The 16,240-nt window shown below is 40.0% G+C and overlaps 1 protein-coding gene across 2 annotated transcripts in view; it reads left to right on the forward strand.

Annotated features, from left to right (window-relative positions):
- Positions 1–16,240, forward strand: part of WWOX (WW domain containing oxidoreductase) — a 605,441-nt gene that overhangs the window by 385,812 nt on the left and 203,389 nt on the right. The window contains exon 9 of one of the 2 annotated variants that reach the window (XM_078380482.1): positions 118–14,848. The exons of the other annotated variant lie outside the window; for it this stretch is intronic. Coding sequence (XP_078236608.1) covers positions 118–159 — 42 coding nt within the window. The 3' untranslated portion in view covers positions 160–14,848. Of the gene's footprint in view, positions 1–117; positions 14,849–16,240 lie in introns of those variants that run through there. 2 annotated transcript variants of the gene reach the window in all.

Here is a 16,240-nt window from a genome sequence, read left to right on the forward strand (position 1 = left end):
TGAACTGTCCTGTAGAGAATTCCAAGTAACGTCAGCAAACTATAAATCCGAAGATTGCACAGAATCGGATTTCACGTGAAAGTGGCATCAAACGGCTATAACTGTTTTTTTTTACAGATGCACTTTCAGGCCACATGTCATCCCCACTTACCTGACTGAGAGTAAGTACCACTGAATTCAATGAGACTTACTTATGAATAAATACATTTAAGATGGTGCTGCTGGGGATTGTAAGTCATTCATCCTCACTCTTACCTTTGCAGGAGTGGACCATCTGGGAACAGATGGCTGGAAACAAATAATCTTTTAAAGTCATCTTTATGACTCTTTGTGTATGTTTCTGTGTTGCGGGGGGGGCGGGCGGCGTGTAGTAATTTGGCTGTCATTCTCTCCTTCTGCGATGTCTTACCACCCACTCCTTGCTGCCATTCATAGACGTAGATAAAAGGGGTTATAAACCCTCTCCCAAATTGTACATCTCAAGTACAGATCAATAAGGCAAAGCAATAAGAGGTGCAATCCAGTAAGTGGATGTACAAATGTTAAGCCTTCACCCAGGCGGTAGAGTTTTTCTTGCTCCCATTTCTGCTTGCTTGACAGGCACTGGGACTGAAAAGGAAGATATCGGGGTTGTCACGTGTGTGCGAAGTAGTGATGCAAATGCATCTTTAGATTGTTCCCAAAGTGGGCCCAGTTCCTCTTTCCAAGAGTTGCTGTTTTATTAGCCTTGTTATTCAGCTACAATTCAGTTAAGATTTCAGCCTGAATCAATGTGTCCAAATCTTCCTAAACACAAGAGTTTAAAATTGGCTGCACATACATACACACTATATGCCCTCTCCAAAACTAAACTTCTCATTGTGTGTTCACGATAAGATATTCCATATTTTGCTCCACCTGGGGGTTTTGCTGAGTGAGCAGAGGACTGTCTCTTTAAGTGTTTAACAGTAATTGGTTCATGTCCTCGTGTTCATTGAAAATCCTAGACATTTCATGTAAAATCTTCTTAATGAGGGGATGAATTTTTCATTCACATTAGAAAGCTCACTCTGACAAACAATTTCTAAATAAAACTTTGGTGGGATGACATCCCATATTGGACTTGACAAAGAGGACAGGTGCATTAAAATAAAACTCTATGGTGATCCTTCAATCTGTCAGCCATGAATATTTTATTTCCTAATGAATCATCTTTGGAAAATGAACTTTCTTGTTGTAGTGTCAGTGCCATTTACAACCAAAAAAGAAGGCTAGGGGTGGGGGGTGGGAGAGAGAGAGAGAAAAGAGCCGGGCTCCTTTTAAAAGGTGAACTTCCAGAAGATGCTGATGCTAGCACAAAAGGCTTAACCCTAGAAGAGGTGGTTCAGCCATACCATGGCTGTAGCATTCTTCCACTCTTGCCATCTGTTTGAAAGACAATGTCGCCGTTCTGCTGTTTTTTAAAAAGGTAGACAAACAACAAAGTTGATCATCGTTTTTATTAGTGTTGACATGAAAAGTCAGAGCACACCTGCCTAATTATTCTGTCAGGCTTTTTTCCTCGGCAAAGTACAAGAAGTTAATTGAGTGCTTATAGATGGTCCAAGATTGACATCGCTGGGGAAGGGGGCCCCGTACTTAGTCAGAACTGCGGCATAAAATGCAGGACGAACGGCAACCGTTCAAATTATCCTGTAACTTCCCCGACATGACTGACGGGTCTCCCCATTAGTGTTAAGAGGGCTTGCCATTTTCACCCTGTGAATTCATTTTTTCTGCCTTTGGTTGGAAATCGTCAAATATGCGCCATACTCAACTGCCAGTAGGCACAGCTGGTTGACAAAGCTGTTCTTCTTTCAAAGTGAGGAACAAAAGGGATGGGAACATCCAAAGAATCTGATTCTGAAGGAGAACCCACTGTCTCAGTATGTTAAAAGAAGGAAAGAAAGAAAGAAACCTAACTCTCCCTTCATTTCAATTTAAAATGCCTAACACGTTTCATCCTGAAATCTATTTGTTCTTAGTGAAAACCAATCTGGTGGAGCTGTGTACAGACCGAATGCAAGATCTAATATAGACCAAAAATCCACGCCCCTGAAGAAGTCCATAAAATTCAGGCTGAAATGTGTTGGGCATTTTTAATTGAATTAAAGGGAGATCTATCTATCTATCTATCATCTATCTATCTATCTATCTATCTATCTATCTATCTATCTATCTATCTATCTATCTATCTATCTATCTATCTATCTATCTATCTATCTATCTATCTATCTATCTATCTATCTATCTATCTATCTATCTATCTATCTATCTATCTATCTATCTATCTATCTATCTACCTGTCCGTCCATCCGTCCGTCCGTCCGTCCGTCTCTCTCTCTCTCTCTCTCTCTCTCTCTCTCTCTCTATCTATCTATCTATCTATCTATCTATCTATTTATCTATCTATCCTGAGACTCTTCTTCTTTGTCCTTCAGAATCAAAGCAGAAATTTTGACTCTTTCTTTCAAAATGTATTGGATGAGAATGAAACAACTCATTTTCAAGTGTCCCATCTAACTGAAACCATCGTGTTGGGACATATTTTCATTTCCAGCATCACTGGCTGCTAAGTGTAGGAGATCCCTCAAAAGTCTTGAGAATTCGTGGCCTGTCGTTTTAAATGCCTGTACCAACAAGGTATCAAAAGGACTGCCACACCTTGGTTTGGGGCTGTATTTGCTTGGCCAGTATAATAATTTTCAAGGCCATTAAATGACGAGGTGGATCTCTTGCTCAGTAGCATTTGGGGCTGGGGGAAAAAAAGGACAGTGGGGGACCTCTATATATTTATTTATAAAATTTATTTATTTATAGTCTATTTTATTTTAACATATTTTTACACTGACTTTTTTTTAAAGGATCATAGTTTTCATAACACAGAGAGAGAGAGAGACCTCAGTAGCATCTCGGTCCCATGGTGGGGCATTTCCCAGTTAATTGCTGCACAATCTGAAGGGCATGCAGGGAGATAGAAGTCATTTCCAGTCCTACTGGGATAAATAAATGACTGGGTCCCCTGGTCCTTGAGCAGTACATTTGAGTGAATAGAGAAATAGGTCCTTTTCAAATGATTTCAGTCTGCCTTCCCATAGAACGGCATAACTTCTCAAGTACTGTAGCTGGGCAGTTTCCCCACCACTTTTGTGGAACAAATAACCAGTGGCACCAGAAGGATTCTGTGTGGAGGCTCAATTCCGTTGACTTGAGCTGCTTGGCCAGCTTTCTAACTCTGGCATAAGACATATTTATGTTACGTCTGCAGCTGTATTCAAGGTCTGTTTGAATATTTGTTAGAACCAAAGACTTCTAAACATAATTGACAAAACTCCATGGCAAGGATTCTTATACCACCACAACCCCACAGCTTAAATAATGCATTCATTACAATGTATGTGGAATTATTATTGTCTGTTGCTGTTTCCAAATATTTTTCATAACGACTTGTAAGAAAATATTTTCAGTGTTTCATAATCATGTAGTTAAGAAATTCTGTGAAGAAATCATCTTAAACAATTCATGCCTTAGTGTCATTAAAGTCATTGTCGTCCTCATCAAGTTCAGGACACATACCAACTAGCAAAATACTAGCTCGGAAAAAGACATTTTCTGAGGCTGCTTCCTGAGAGCAGGAAGAAGGGGGACAGCTTAATGACAGTGATCAATCATGAAAGGTGTGTTCATTATACTTTTATTCATTATATACCTGTATTTTTTGCTCCATAAGACGCACCTTTCCATAAGACACACCAATTTTTTAGGAGAAGAAAACAGGAAAATATAATCTGTTTTCTTCGCTCCATAAGACGCACAGACTTTCCACCCCTCTGTTTTGTGGGGAAAAAGTGCGTCTTATGGTGCGAAAAATACGGTAAACAATCCAAACCCTATAGTATGTGTGATTCTCTGGTGTGGCTCTTGATATCTAGTAAGGTCCCATCACCTAGCAGAGTCCTGCTCTAATATAACAGTTAGTGGTGAGGGAAAAAATAATGAGTTATGTTGGCTACGGGATTCTCTGGATTGTGGTCCAAAAAAAACCATAATTTGGCAATCCTCAGTCTAGTGAAACTAAGGAGGCTTCATCTAATTTAGCTACATTGTAACATATTATGTACATGTGACATACTGTGTACATGCTACCTTATGCTACTTATCATTGTATTTTTGTGCTATAGACATATCTGGATATATCTGCTGGTCAGTGACCGTAATAAAGCTCATTCATTCATTCATTCATTCATTCATTCATTCATTCATTCATTCATTCATTCATTCATTCATTCATTCATTCATTCAACCCTATAGCAAACTACTGTATGTAATATGGAAAGTGTAGCAGATTTCATTTCCCTTCCTTGCACACTTCCTTTTGAATATGGGCACGTATTTCCAGCTTGATCCCCCACTGCTTTGCGTGAGAATTCAGGAGGCATACAAACAGTGCCACCTTGTTGCATCTAAAGTGATTTATGGATAAAAATCGTGGGGGTTTCTTTTTAGTTGTTTTTTTTTAACCACCAGTTATAAGCACTATGGGTTGCAAACACACGGCCAGTATCAAACAATGGCATACTACCTTTGTCACTTCTGTACTCCCCTGACAAAAAAGTACACATGTAAAGGTGTTTTTAGAGTGAAAAACAATTTTGCTTTTAGTCCCTAAACCAGCCCAAACGTAGAAACACAATCATAATACTTCAAAGTGTTAAATGTGATTCTCACATAGTAAATATTGCAGAGGGAAAATGTCTAGCCTTGACATGATTTCTCTGCTTATATGCAACAGCCGTTTTTATGACTTCATTTAAATGCCTCTCTCACAACCTGTCTTGTGTTTTAATTTCTATATATTATTTCCACCGTTTCTAACCCACCGTTCTTATTAATGTATTTTTCTCTTACTTCACCAATGACACAAAGTACTAATCAAATGAACTTGTAAAACGTGGCCCTTTATTAAATTATTTCTGTAATGACTTCCTGTTACCAAGAAATACAGTGTTAAAAAGGTGATATCACTAAAATTAATTAGCATAAGCCACACTGGACTGATAGAAGTGACTGGGTCTTAATCAATAGCAATATGATTACACCCATGCAGCAGTTATAAATTATTTAAAACAGTACCCCTAGGTTACTGACTACTTGCCTTTAAATTAAATTCCCTGTCAATAATTGATGCAAAGAATTAATGCGAGAACACCTTCAGTTGCTGAAAACTTTTTTAAGGTGGCATAAAATATTGAACTGTTTCCTGTCATTAGCAGGCAACTTGTCTCTTTTGTGCTACATCGTTCTTTGTTAAATTGGCCAAGAAGGACCTCCAGAGCATGAAAGATGGCTAATGATTCTTCTGAGGGTGTTCACACACACACAGGCGCATCAATTTCAAGCAGGAGAGGCATGCCAAAGATGTGTTAGATCTGGAGGTTATTGAGTTTTGTAGAGCCAGTGCTATGAACCATATTTGTTGCTTAATTCTAATTTAGGTCCACTTAATCTAAGATCCATGGCCAGTCCTAGCACTTGACCTATGGGATAAGTAGAAATACAGTGATCATGTTTCTAAGCATGTCTCAAGTGAATCCTCAAGTACAGTAACTGTGGCCCTTGGCTTGGGATCACAATTTAAAAGTACGGTGAAGATATAAGGAGTCAAAACTGGCTTTTCATCCTCAACGTGGAGCTAGGAGGACATTTGCAATCAGCCCCAATGTCTTGACATTGAGATGGTTTTTTTCCTCCTTAGAGCTTCCACACTTCCAGTATTATAACAAGACAGTGAATGTTTTTGTTTTCCTCCCAGGTTTTCAGAGTTTGCTCACAATGTCTGTGTGCAAAGCTTTTATTTTGGTGAACCAAGTCCCGTGTGAACACAACAAGCAAATGAGAACTGTCTGATAGAGGGTGTTCACTTGTTTTGTTTTGGGTGGGACTCTGACTCCTAGAAATTCCCCAGCCAGAGTTCTGGGGAGTTTCAGCCCACAAACACTTAACAGCAGACGCCTACATTTCTCCTCACTTGGCAAAGTAAGCGTAAGTCCGTGTCTTCCTCTGGTCTTGCTTTCTCAAGATTTCTTGAGGAGCTTTCGCGGGGACTGGCAGCACCCATCTATGCACACTTTTACTCTAAAAGGAGTCTCTCTATGCTCTGTGGACTTCTCAATAAGTGTTACAGCCTGAAACTTTTTTCTGTGGGCAGAGCATTGTGTAATAATATCTGACTTAAGGGAGATATATTTAGATGTAAAGGCTAGTCATACCTGTCTAACAGATAAAATAAATCAGTTTCAGAAATCCTTCAGTGCATTTTATGATTCGACTGTTATGGTTAACAAGCTGCCCACTAGTTTCTCAAGCACTATAAAATCCTGTTATAAAACAGCAATAGCTATTTTGAAGCAAAGGGGTTGACTCACTCAGTGTGATTAGTCAGTCGTGTAAACTGTTTGGTTGAAAAAACTGCTGAGTTTTGAGTGCTGATTCCCCCTGTGCATGTGTGGGTTTGCCTCATCTCAATGATTATTTGTTTGTCTGTTTAATATGAAAGGAGTAGCCCTGTTCGGGCTTTACCTATTAGGGTAAACTCGCCGTAGGTAGAGGCTGGTGCTCCAGCACTGCCTCATTTGGTCATGGTCATGTTGTCTTCCTGAACATGGAGGAGGAAACCTGTTATCCATGGGGTTTCTGGTCCAGACATCTGGACAGTGGGGCCCCTGTTACAAAGTTGGTTAGATTTTTGCAACTTTACTATCAAACTTCACATCTGTCTTAGTGGCCAGAATCCTACTGGGGACTTAACACTGACCTAAATGGAACTCTATAAATTGTTGCTAATTGATGGAGTGAAATGTGAGCAGCAGTTCCTGAAACATCAACAATTCACTCTCATGATTTATGCAGTTCCACTGAAGTCAGCGTAAATCCCCATTAGGATTGTGGCCAATATTTCTGCAGCAAATATGTTTTATTTACATTTGCCATTCATGAAATTCTGCCGTACTCTTTGCAGTTCTCCCAATGTGCATATTGTGTGTGTGTGTGTGTGTGTGTGTGTGTGTATTCCACCATATTTTCCCTGTCAAATAGCTCTGTGTGAATGTGATTTAATGAGACACACTGCTGACAACTGTGTCTCAGAACATTTGTGAGTTCACGCACATATACAGAGAGCATACCTGGTAAAACTCTTCCTCTTCAGAGGTACAGGAAATCAGTGGGAATGATGATGATGATGATGAGAGTAAGGCTAGAGTGCTGGCCTTATTTGTGGCAAATTTACCCAGATAGTCAGCCTCTCAAATGGATTTGTCAGTGTGAATAATCTGTGCTGAATTCACACCTAGCAGCGAGATCATGTAACTGAGTAATTACATATCCAGATCCTGGTTTAACTCACCCAAATATCTTTCAGATACTCTCATGCTAGATGGAAAAACTGTAGACTCAATAGTAGGATACTTGGATTTTGCTAAGAAACATACAACACAACAAAAGCAACAAACAGATAGATGTTGTAGATGTTATGGTACCAGGAAGACTAACTGCTATATTTTAATGTAAGCTTTCACGGAACATGGTCCACTTCATCAGACATATGAATTGTACTTGTTGTTTAGTTGTTAAGTCGTGTCCAACTCTTCATGAACCCACGGACCAGAGCACACCAAGCCCTCCTGTCTTCCACTGCCTCCCGGAGGTGGGTTAAATTCATGTTGGTCGCTTCAATGACCCCATCTAACCATCTCGTCCTCTGTCGGCCCCTTCTCCTCTTGCCTTCACACTTTCCCAACTTCAGGGTCTTTTCCAGGGAGTCTTCTCTTCTCATGAGATGGCCAAACTATTGGAGCCTCAGCTTCAGGATCTGTCCTTCTAGTGAGCACTCGGGGTTCATTTCCTTCAAAATGGATAGGTTTGTTCTCTTAGCAATCCAGGGGAATTGTACTACAGAAACTATATAGTAAAACATTCATGCAAGGCCCACCAGTGTCATGTCCTAGCCATCTATTCCCAACAAATGTGGTCATCTAAATAGCAAACCTCTATCTGCTGGACCAATCAATAAACCCCATAGCTGAGCTGCACATACTTTATGAAGTGAAGTGGAAGTGGTATAGTATTCTGAGCCAATAAAGCAGGGGCAGGTGCACAATGTGGTATGATAGATAGGATGATGGCATAGAATTCAGGAGGCCATGGTTTGAATGCATGTTGAGCCATGGAAAGCCAATGGGGTGGGAAGTGACACTGATAAAACTGTTTCTTAAATATGCCACTTATCTTTAAAAGTTTATTTGTCTCACTGGAAGTCAATTCTGACTTGGTAGCATATAACACACAGATTTCGTTGGGATTCCCTTTCCATCAGCCTCAGCCACCATAGGCTAGGATGGGAAAGGGCTCTCTTCTTTCACATTCTAGTTAATCATTGGTTTCTGCAGTTCTAAGGCACTTATCCTTCACTTCATATCCATATTGGTGAGGATGATTGAGTTTCTGATCCTCCTCTGTGAACCATTTTACTGTTTCATGCTCAATAACATACTAAAGTTTGGCCTCCATGGAGAATAAAGAACCAATAGATATGATCTGAGACTTACAAACTCCTTTCATTCTTTCATGTGCACGGTGAACATAAAGTAAGTTTATATTTGCAATCTTAACAAACCCAGGTTTCTTGTTTGTAGACAAAACAGGAAACTATGGTTTGGTTATACTGTGATTTATTACTCCTCTTCAATTGGCCTTGCGTTAGAGTCATGGGGAGTGTTCAAGAAGTTCCAAGACTCAAATCCACTTCGTTTCAACTATGGTTTGGAGCAGTGATTCCCAAACACCTTGGCCTCATGGCTCCTTTTTTTAATCACTGGCCATGGCTCCCCTTGCTCAGAGGGACCATCAGGTCTTTCTTTCGCACCAAGATCTTGAAACCCCCCCCCCAGCCATTCCATCTCCTCCTCCACCCAAATATTTCTGAGGCCCACTTCCTTTCAGCTCCCGACACAGGAAACCCCCGAGGCTACCTGGCCAGCACTTCCACTGGGAACAATAAAGATGAGAAAAGGAGAGGCAGGCACACAGCCTCCACTTCCTCTTCCTGTTAGACATAGAGCTATGAACAGCTCCTCTTTAACCTTCATAGTTCTATGTTTCCTGCCTTTTCCCACAGCGCCCCTGCCTGGAATTCACAGCACCCCGTGGCGCCATAGTGTACAATTGGGAATCCTTGGTTATCTGAATATAGTCATTGTTTCTTTGTCCTGAATGCCTGCACATCCTGCGACGACCATATATCACTCTTATCTGAAAGTCCAGTGGAGTCTGAAAAGTATTCACTGAACTGGAACCCCTCTCTTTTTCCAGTATTCAGAACTTTGTAGAAGGCAAAATAAATTAACAAATAGTCTTCTGTCGGTGATCCATTACTGTGGTTTCTTTGCAGTAGATTACACATTAATGTAATGCTTACAGTGATTCATGTTATGGGTCTTAAATAAGTTAGGAAATATGTTTCATGGAAGAAAATGGTTCTGATACAATAACTTTGAGGGCCACAATCGTTGCCTATGCTGTTCTTTGATTGCTGTCATTCCTACTCAATATTTCCTTTACAAGTAATTAGTTACATGCAATCGATTTCTTTCCTATGTAATGGATGTGTAACTAAATTGCATGCATAGGCTTCTTTGGACTTGAGCAAGAGGTGCTCCCCACCCCCCAAATTTCTAGGATGAGGCAGTCCAACAAGTCACTCATGACTGAATCACTGTAAGTGAACAAGGAAACCTATCACTGCTTCTGTAGTGTCGCTATAATTTTGAAAAGTTATTCTTATGCTTTAATGGGATATGCCTCACTAATTATGGGCGACGGAATATCACATAGTTCAAATGCTGATGCATGCTGTGCCTCAGCTGCCACTCATTCTTTCTGGTTATAGTTGAAGCCGTTGTGAGGCGGGAGAAGAGTTTGTTTTGTACCCCTGGTCTTTCTTTCCCTTTTCTAAGTAACCAAAAAGCAAAGAGTCCCAGAATAATAGGCCCAAATCCTTTTCCTTTGTTATACCAGTGGAAGGCAAACGATGTAGCTTACAGCAGGATCTTGCTGTTAATTAACGAGTCTCAGCCTGGACTTGTAGGCATGCCCTATTCTGGTGGGTTCTCACACACCTGGAAATCCAAGTAAGGATTAGTTCTTAGAGACGTCAAGAATTGTTCACCAAGAATGGTTCTCCAAGAATGATCAAATAGAATAGGCAATAGCTCTGTGATTATATCGACACATTCCTGTAGCACCTTTGAAAGTACAGTAAAACGTCTTTATCTGTGGGGTCAGTATCCACTATATAAATAATTGTCACAAGTAAGATTAAATTTTGAGGTCTTTTTCCCACCTGCTGTGCTAGAAATAGCAGAAAGAATACAGCTGATGAAGGAAATGGAAGAAGTGGGAAATCGGGAAGGATAGTTCTATAAATTGCCCACTCCTCCTTATCCATTCTTCTTGAAGGAAAGATGAACACAAAGTAAAGGAAACAGCTGAAGCAAAACACCAACCATTTGTTATGGGTGCTACGGCAAGTAGCAAATAATCTTCTGTCTGTGTGTAATGCACGCCTCATGCCTGTATCTGTCACCCAGTTCCATTGTTGATCTCCAGAACTACTTCCACCTTCTCCATTCTCCCACATCCCTGTGCAGTAGATTGGTTAAGATGCTTTAGAGACAAGGTTATGGCTTGCCAGCTTGCCTACATTTTTTCATCTTTCCGTTTCCTGGTGGGCAAATGTTGCTGGAATGAACTTCTGTCAGCCAACTAAATCGATAACGGGAACACTGGAAGCTGCTCTCTAAGAGGATCTGGAAGGATATTAGGCAGGAGTAAGAAGAGAAACTCTTATTGAACATAAACTGCTATGGGGGAAACTAGGGTGGATATTAAAAAGAGATGACATTAAATCGGAAACATTTTATATGTGTTTATGGCTTTTTGTTTTTACAAGGATCGATCCCATTATGAGCCTGCTTGAGTGTTACTATCATCAGGAGAGGCCTTTCTGGGGACACGGGAGAGGGCCTTCTCTGCTGCTGCTCCCAGACTCTGGAACTCCCTCCCACTGGAGGCCAGACTGGCCCCATCTTTGCTGCCCTTCCGCAAGCAGGCAAAGACCTTTCTCTTCAAGCAAACTTCCCCTTAATGACTAGCTACCTAAGTGGGGTTTTTAAATGGATCATTGTGCCTTAACTGCTTTGAATGCGCTTTTGATGTTGCTTTTGTTTACCGTATTTTAGTATGCCATTGGTTTGATCCTGTTTAGTATTTGTTTACTTACTGTTTTTAGTGTTAAATATTGTCTTTATTTGTTTGTTTGTTTGTTTGTTTGTTTGTTTAACTTATATGCCGCCCACTCTACCCAAAGCTCTCTGGGCAGCTCACAACAATCAAAATTCAATTAAAATACAAGAAAAGATAAAATGATTCAAATACAATTAAAATTGCCATCAGGACCCACAGTTGATGTTATTTCAATTAAAAGCCTTCTGGAACAGGAAGGTTTTGACCTGGCGCCGAAATGTCATCAACGTCGGCGCCTGACGAATTTCAGTCGGGAGGGCGTTCCATAGTCTGGAGGCAGCTGCTGAGAAGGCCCTTTGTCTACAAGCCATCCCTCTTACCTCCTTGAGGGATGGCTCTTTCAAAAGGGCCCCCTGGCTAGATCTTAACTGCTGGGTAGGCTCATATGGAAGGAGGCGGTCCTTCATTACATCCTTTTAATGATGTAAGCTGCCTTGAGTCCTTTTTAAGGAGAAAGGAAGGTAAAAATATTATAGGCAGACAGACAGCACAAGTAGTAAAGGTTGCTTGTGTTCTGGTTGGTGACTAAGTATCTCCAGAACCTGTAATGTAATTCACAGAATTCAGAATATGTTTCCTTTGGTCAACTTGTAATAGACAGAATCACACATAACATAATGCTGTTTTGAAACATGGGTTTGTAACCAAAACCGAATTCTTGGCAACAGAAGAATCCTTCACTCAACTACGGTTGTGGGCTAACCATATTTTTCCCCCTGTAACTTGGGCTAACATTTATTTAGAAGAAGACATGGAACTGTACCTAGGAACACATGTGGCAATGTATGCCTCTCATGTTAGCCTCCCTATCTTTTACATAAGAAGATGATAGCAGTGTTTTAACAATTGTACCTGTTGTACATCAGCTGATGTGTAGCACGAAGCGGTCTGAGCATGTGTAAACAGAAATTGCCAATAGCTCATGTGACTTTTAGATCTAAGCAAAATGCAGTGATGAAATTGAGGTTAACCAAATGAGAATCTTTTGAGAGAATGGGTCATTGCAGTCTTTGTTTTTTACATGCTACCAAATTTCTGGAGGCTTTTTGAGGTCTATCGGAATTTCAAGTGGTTTGCTATTCTTAGTGCATTTCCATTGCATGAGTGGAAAACTGAACCCGTGTCTCTTAGGTCCGAGACCAACGCTCTGTCCACCATACCATACTCTTTCCGGTAATTATGGCAATATATATGGCATTATACATTTACTAGTAACTGGTTATAAGTTACTGGAGCTAAAAAGGAAAACTTATATTATGGAAAAGTGAAGAAAGTGGAAGAGTGAGAATCACTGACAAAATAAATGCTTTCTTTATTTTGTCCAAAGTTAGTATGAGGGGGCTGGGATGACTGAACATTTGCTGAAGTCCATATCCCTGTACATAATTGAACTTGTCATGTTCTGGAGGCATGGCACATGTTCAAGCACTGATAGGGATATGAAGAATTGCTAAATTCAATTTTTTTCTTGATGATTAAAGATCCCTCCACATGACGAAACAGTTCAATGAGGAATTTTCAGTCTACGTGAGATTTCTCACCTCTACCTAAAGAACAAGACAAGTGGCTTTTCCCATGAGATTTTTACAATTTGCACATAATGCCTCTGTACACATCTACTGTCTTTTTCCCTTTGTGAAGTTATAGACAGAGAAGTCACACAAAGAGTGATTGATGGTTTAAAAAGATGCAACCACTCCATCAAATGCTTCTGATTGTTCAAAGCCCAAGCAACAAAGCAGAGGCTTTCGGATTTTGAATTATTTGTGCTTTATTTGCACAAAAATAATTTGAGAGTATGTGTGCCCTGTCACAGGTGAAGTGAAAAAAATGAAGAAGTCTATGGTTTCTTGTTCACATGGATATAAATAAGACCGGTGACAATTTACATCTCTAACTGATCTCTAATTCTTATCTGTTCTCACAAGAATCTGAATCTTTTGATAGTGTATATTTGGTACAGTTTTTATTTCCACACCACCTTTGGTTTTGCTAACCTACAGAATTAGAGAGATTGTTAATTGCCCGGTAAATAGCCATCGGTAACATTTTCTGCACTGATACCTATTTTGGGAACCGTTTTCTTCCTTCCCTACACCTCCTTTTTATCTTTGGGATTTTGTGTCTCTATTTCTAAAGCTTTTTATCTGTTCTTTCCCACAGGAGTTATTTTAGAATAACAAACCAATATTAAGAATAAAGTCGTTTTATGTTTGTCCTGTAACTTGCAACAGAAAACTAGTGCGTGGTCTGTTTTATCCCACTGGCTTTCCTAGGTTCAGGTATTAACATAAATACAGCCCATTAACACTTGTTCCTCTCTGTCAGGACATAAATTAAGTCTGCAGGTGTTCCATGAAGCTTTACCCTTGGTACTAATTAAGCCTTGATAATTAGGTTTGTTAAATTCAGCCCTTTAAGCTTATATTCCCTCTTTGGGTTGCCGAAATGGAGATCTGCAATATACAAGGCCTATATATGCTGGTAATCTTCCTTCCCCTGCCCATTTTGTAGTAAAAATGCAGCAGACACTCTTTTGTGCTTACATGGCAAGGAAATCTGAAATTATTTTGCCTGTTAAAGGAACTTTAGTTCAGAGTTACGTTGCACCATTGTTGTTATTATTATTAATTTTTAAAGGACTTGACCAACCTCGCAAGTAACTGCTGTAGCGGTGAATGCTAAGGGCAGGATCTGTATGACCACATTCATACTTTAGGGAAGAGGGTCTTGCTTTAGGAGACAAATGTGCTATTTGGGCGACAGCCACAGAAATTCTACAACCCTGACAACTTTGAGAAAGTACTTTTATGAAAAGGGATTGGAAGGATGTCCCACTGTTCTCCAGCTCCTCAGGGTGTGAGAAGGGATGATGGTTATGACATGACATGACATGGTTGCATTGTAGCTTAACAAAGGACCAAGTCAACGAGAAGTTGACTTTAGTCTTCAGGATGTGTTTATATATAAAAAATCTAGATTACTTAAGTCAAATCTATATATATTTAAATCCAGTTGGAAGGGTTCTGTTGAGGATTTCTGATTACCTGTTGTAACACATGCTAGAACATCACATTGCCTAATCAGAATGGATTTATTTGCTGGTTAATCTTTTATTTATTCCATAAATGCATTGCCCATCAAATCAAATGTTTGATAAATGTCATTTTCCATCTAGCATAAATTAAACCATTGAAATGACTCTAATGGAATCTAATAGAGGCACTTATTTGTAGCAGTCATGCTAACTTACTAGTAACAGTTTGCCAGATAGTAAATGAAAAATCACAATTTTAATCCCTGGAATTTGACTACAAAAATAAAGGGACTAAGGAATTAACAGGCATTCTACTGTTTCGTTATTTGTTTTATTAAGTATCTCATTGCTCAAACACTAATTGTTTGGGACTCCCTTCTGAAGAAACAATATAATATTTGCATCCTGTATTAAGAGTCAAACAAATGAGAATCAAATCCAATATCCCAGTCCAAGCAAGCATAAAAGCAGAACAGTACCATGTACATATGGGGGAGAAGAACCACATTGGGGAAATGACATCAAATGGGGGGGGCATCAATTAGAAAAGGACAGTGTTCTTTAAAACTTTTCCATTCACATAGAAAGACTAAGAAAATAGAAAAGGGCATTTTTCTGCATAACATGTCCATATGTTAGGCTAGAGATCCTTTTTTTAGAATTTATTAATATAAGTTAAACAGAAATACAGGTCAGCTCAATATAGACAGAACAACTGTGATCAGTTGCTGATGGCCAGTTTCAAGTCTTCTCATGATCCATGTAATGTGTCTCTAAGCTCAACTTGCACTAGGAAGTACTGTGAATGTGGGACACTTAAAATAAAGTAGTGCCTTTTGGTTTTTTTAAAAAAAAAACACTTGTGGGCACCAATGGAAAGCAGGTGCGGTACTCTCCTCCTCCTGCTGGTGAGAAAGCATGGTAGAGATCACACTTTCTTCTCCAAGAATCAAAGACAATAATGTAGAAGCCAAATACTGACTCAACATCAGTTTGGTTAGATGTTAAATGATGAGCAATCAGAGTGCACTGTCTTTTATTGTGCCCTATGCCACCACCACCAATGGGCCCCCTATTTTTGCCTGTACACAGGAAGCCAGGTGCTCAAATGGGTGCTGTCAATCTGTTTTCCTCTCCACCCCATATGCCTCCCAAGCAAGTAAAGGTAAAGGTTCCCCTCGACATTAAGTCCAGTCGTGACCGACTCGAGGGGGCAGTGCTCATCTCCATTTCCAAGCTGTAGGCTTTGTCTGAAGACCGTTTCCATGGTCACATGGCCAGCGTAACTAGATACGGAACACCGTTACCTTCCCACCAAGGTGGTACCTATTTATCTACTTGCATTTACATGCTTTCAAACTGCTAGGTTGGCGAGGAGCTGGGACAAGCGATAGGAGCTCACTCCATCCTGTGGATTCGATCTTACGATGGCTGGTCTTCTGACCTTGCAGCACAGAGGCTTCTGTGCTTTGACCTGCAGCGCCACTACCTCCCTTTGCAAACAAGTAGCCTGTCCCAAATCCAAGGTACTTAGGACAGCTTCTTTTGCTTTATGATGGATAGGATGTTCAACCAATATAATGGGAAGCCATTATATACACATAATTAGCTAGCTGCTTATGTGGCATAATTAGAACAGACTCTCTAAATTGCAGAAAAGCTCAATATAGTAATTCATATGTATCTGAATTAAAATATTATTATAAATAAAAAGCCAGTACTGGAAAAGACTGGGACCAGTCTCAGCCAGTTGTCTGATGAACAGCCTCAAGACCCCTGTTCTGCTTTCCTATGTTCCTTTATCTTACACTGGACCTGGACTGC

The sequence above is a fragment of the Pogona vitticeps genome, chromosome 10 (genome assembly GCF_051106095.1).
Source record: "Pogona vitticeps strain Pit_001003342236 chromosome 10, PviZW2.1, whole genome shotgun sequence".
Classification (NCBI taxonomy): Eukaryota; Metazoa; Chordata; class Lepidosauria; order Squamata; family Agamidae; genus Pogona; species Pogona vitticeps.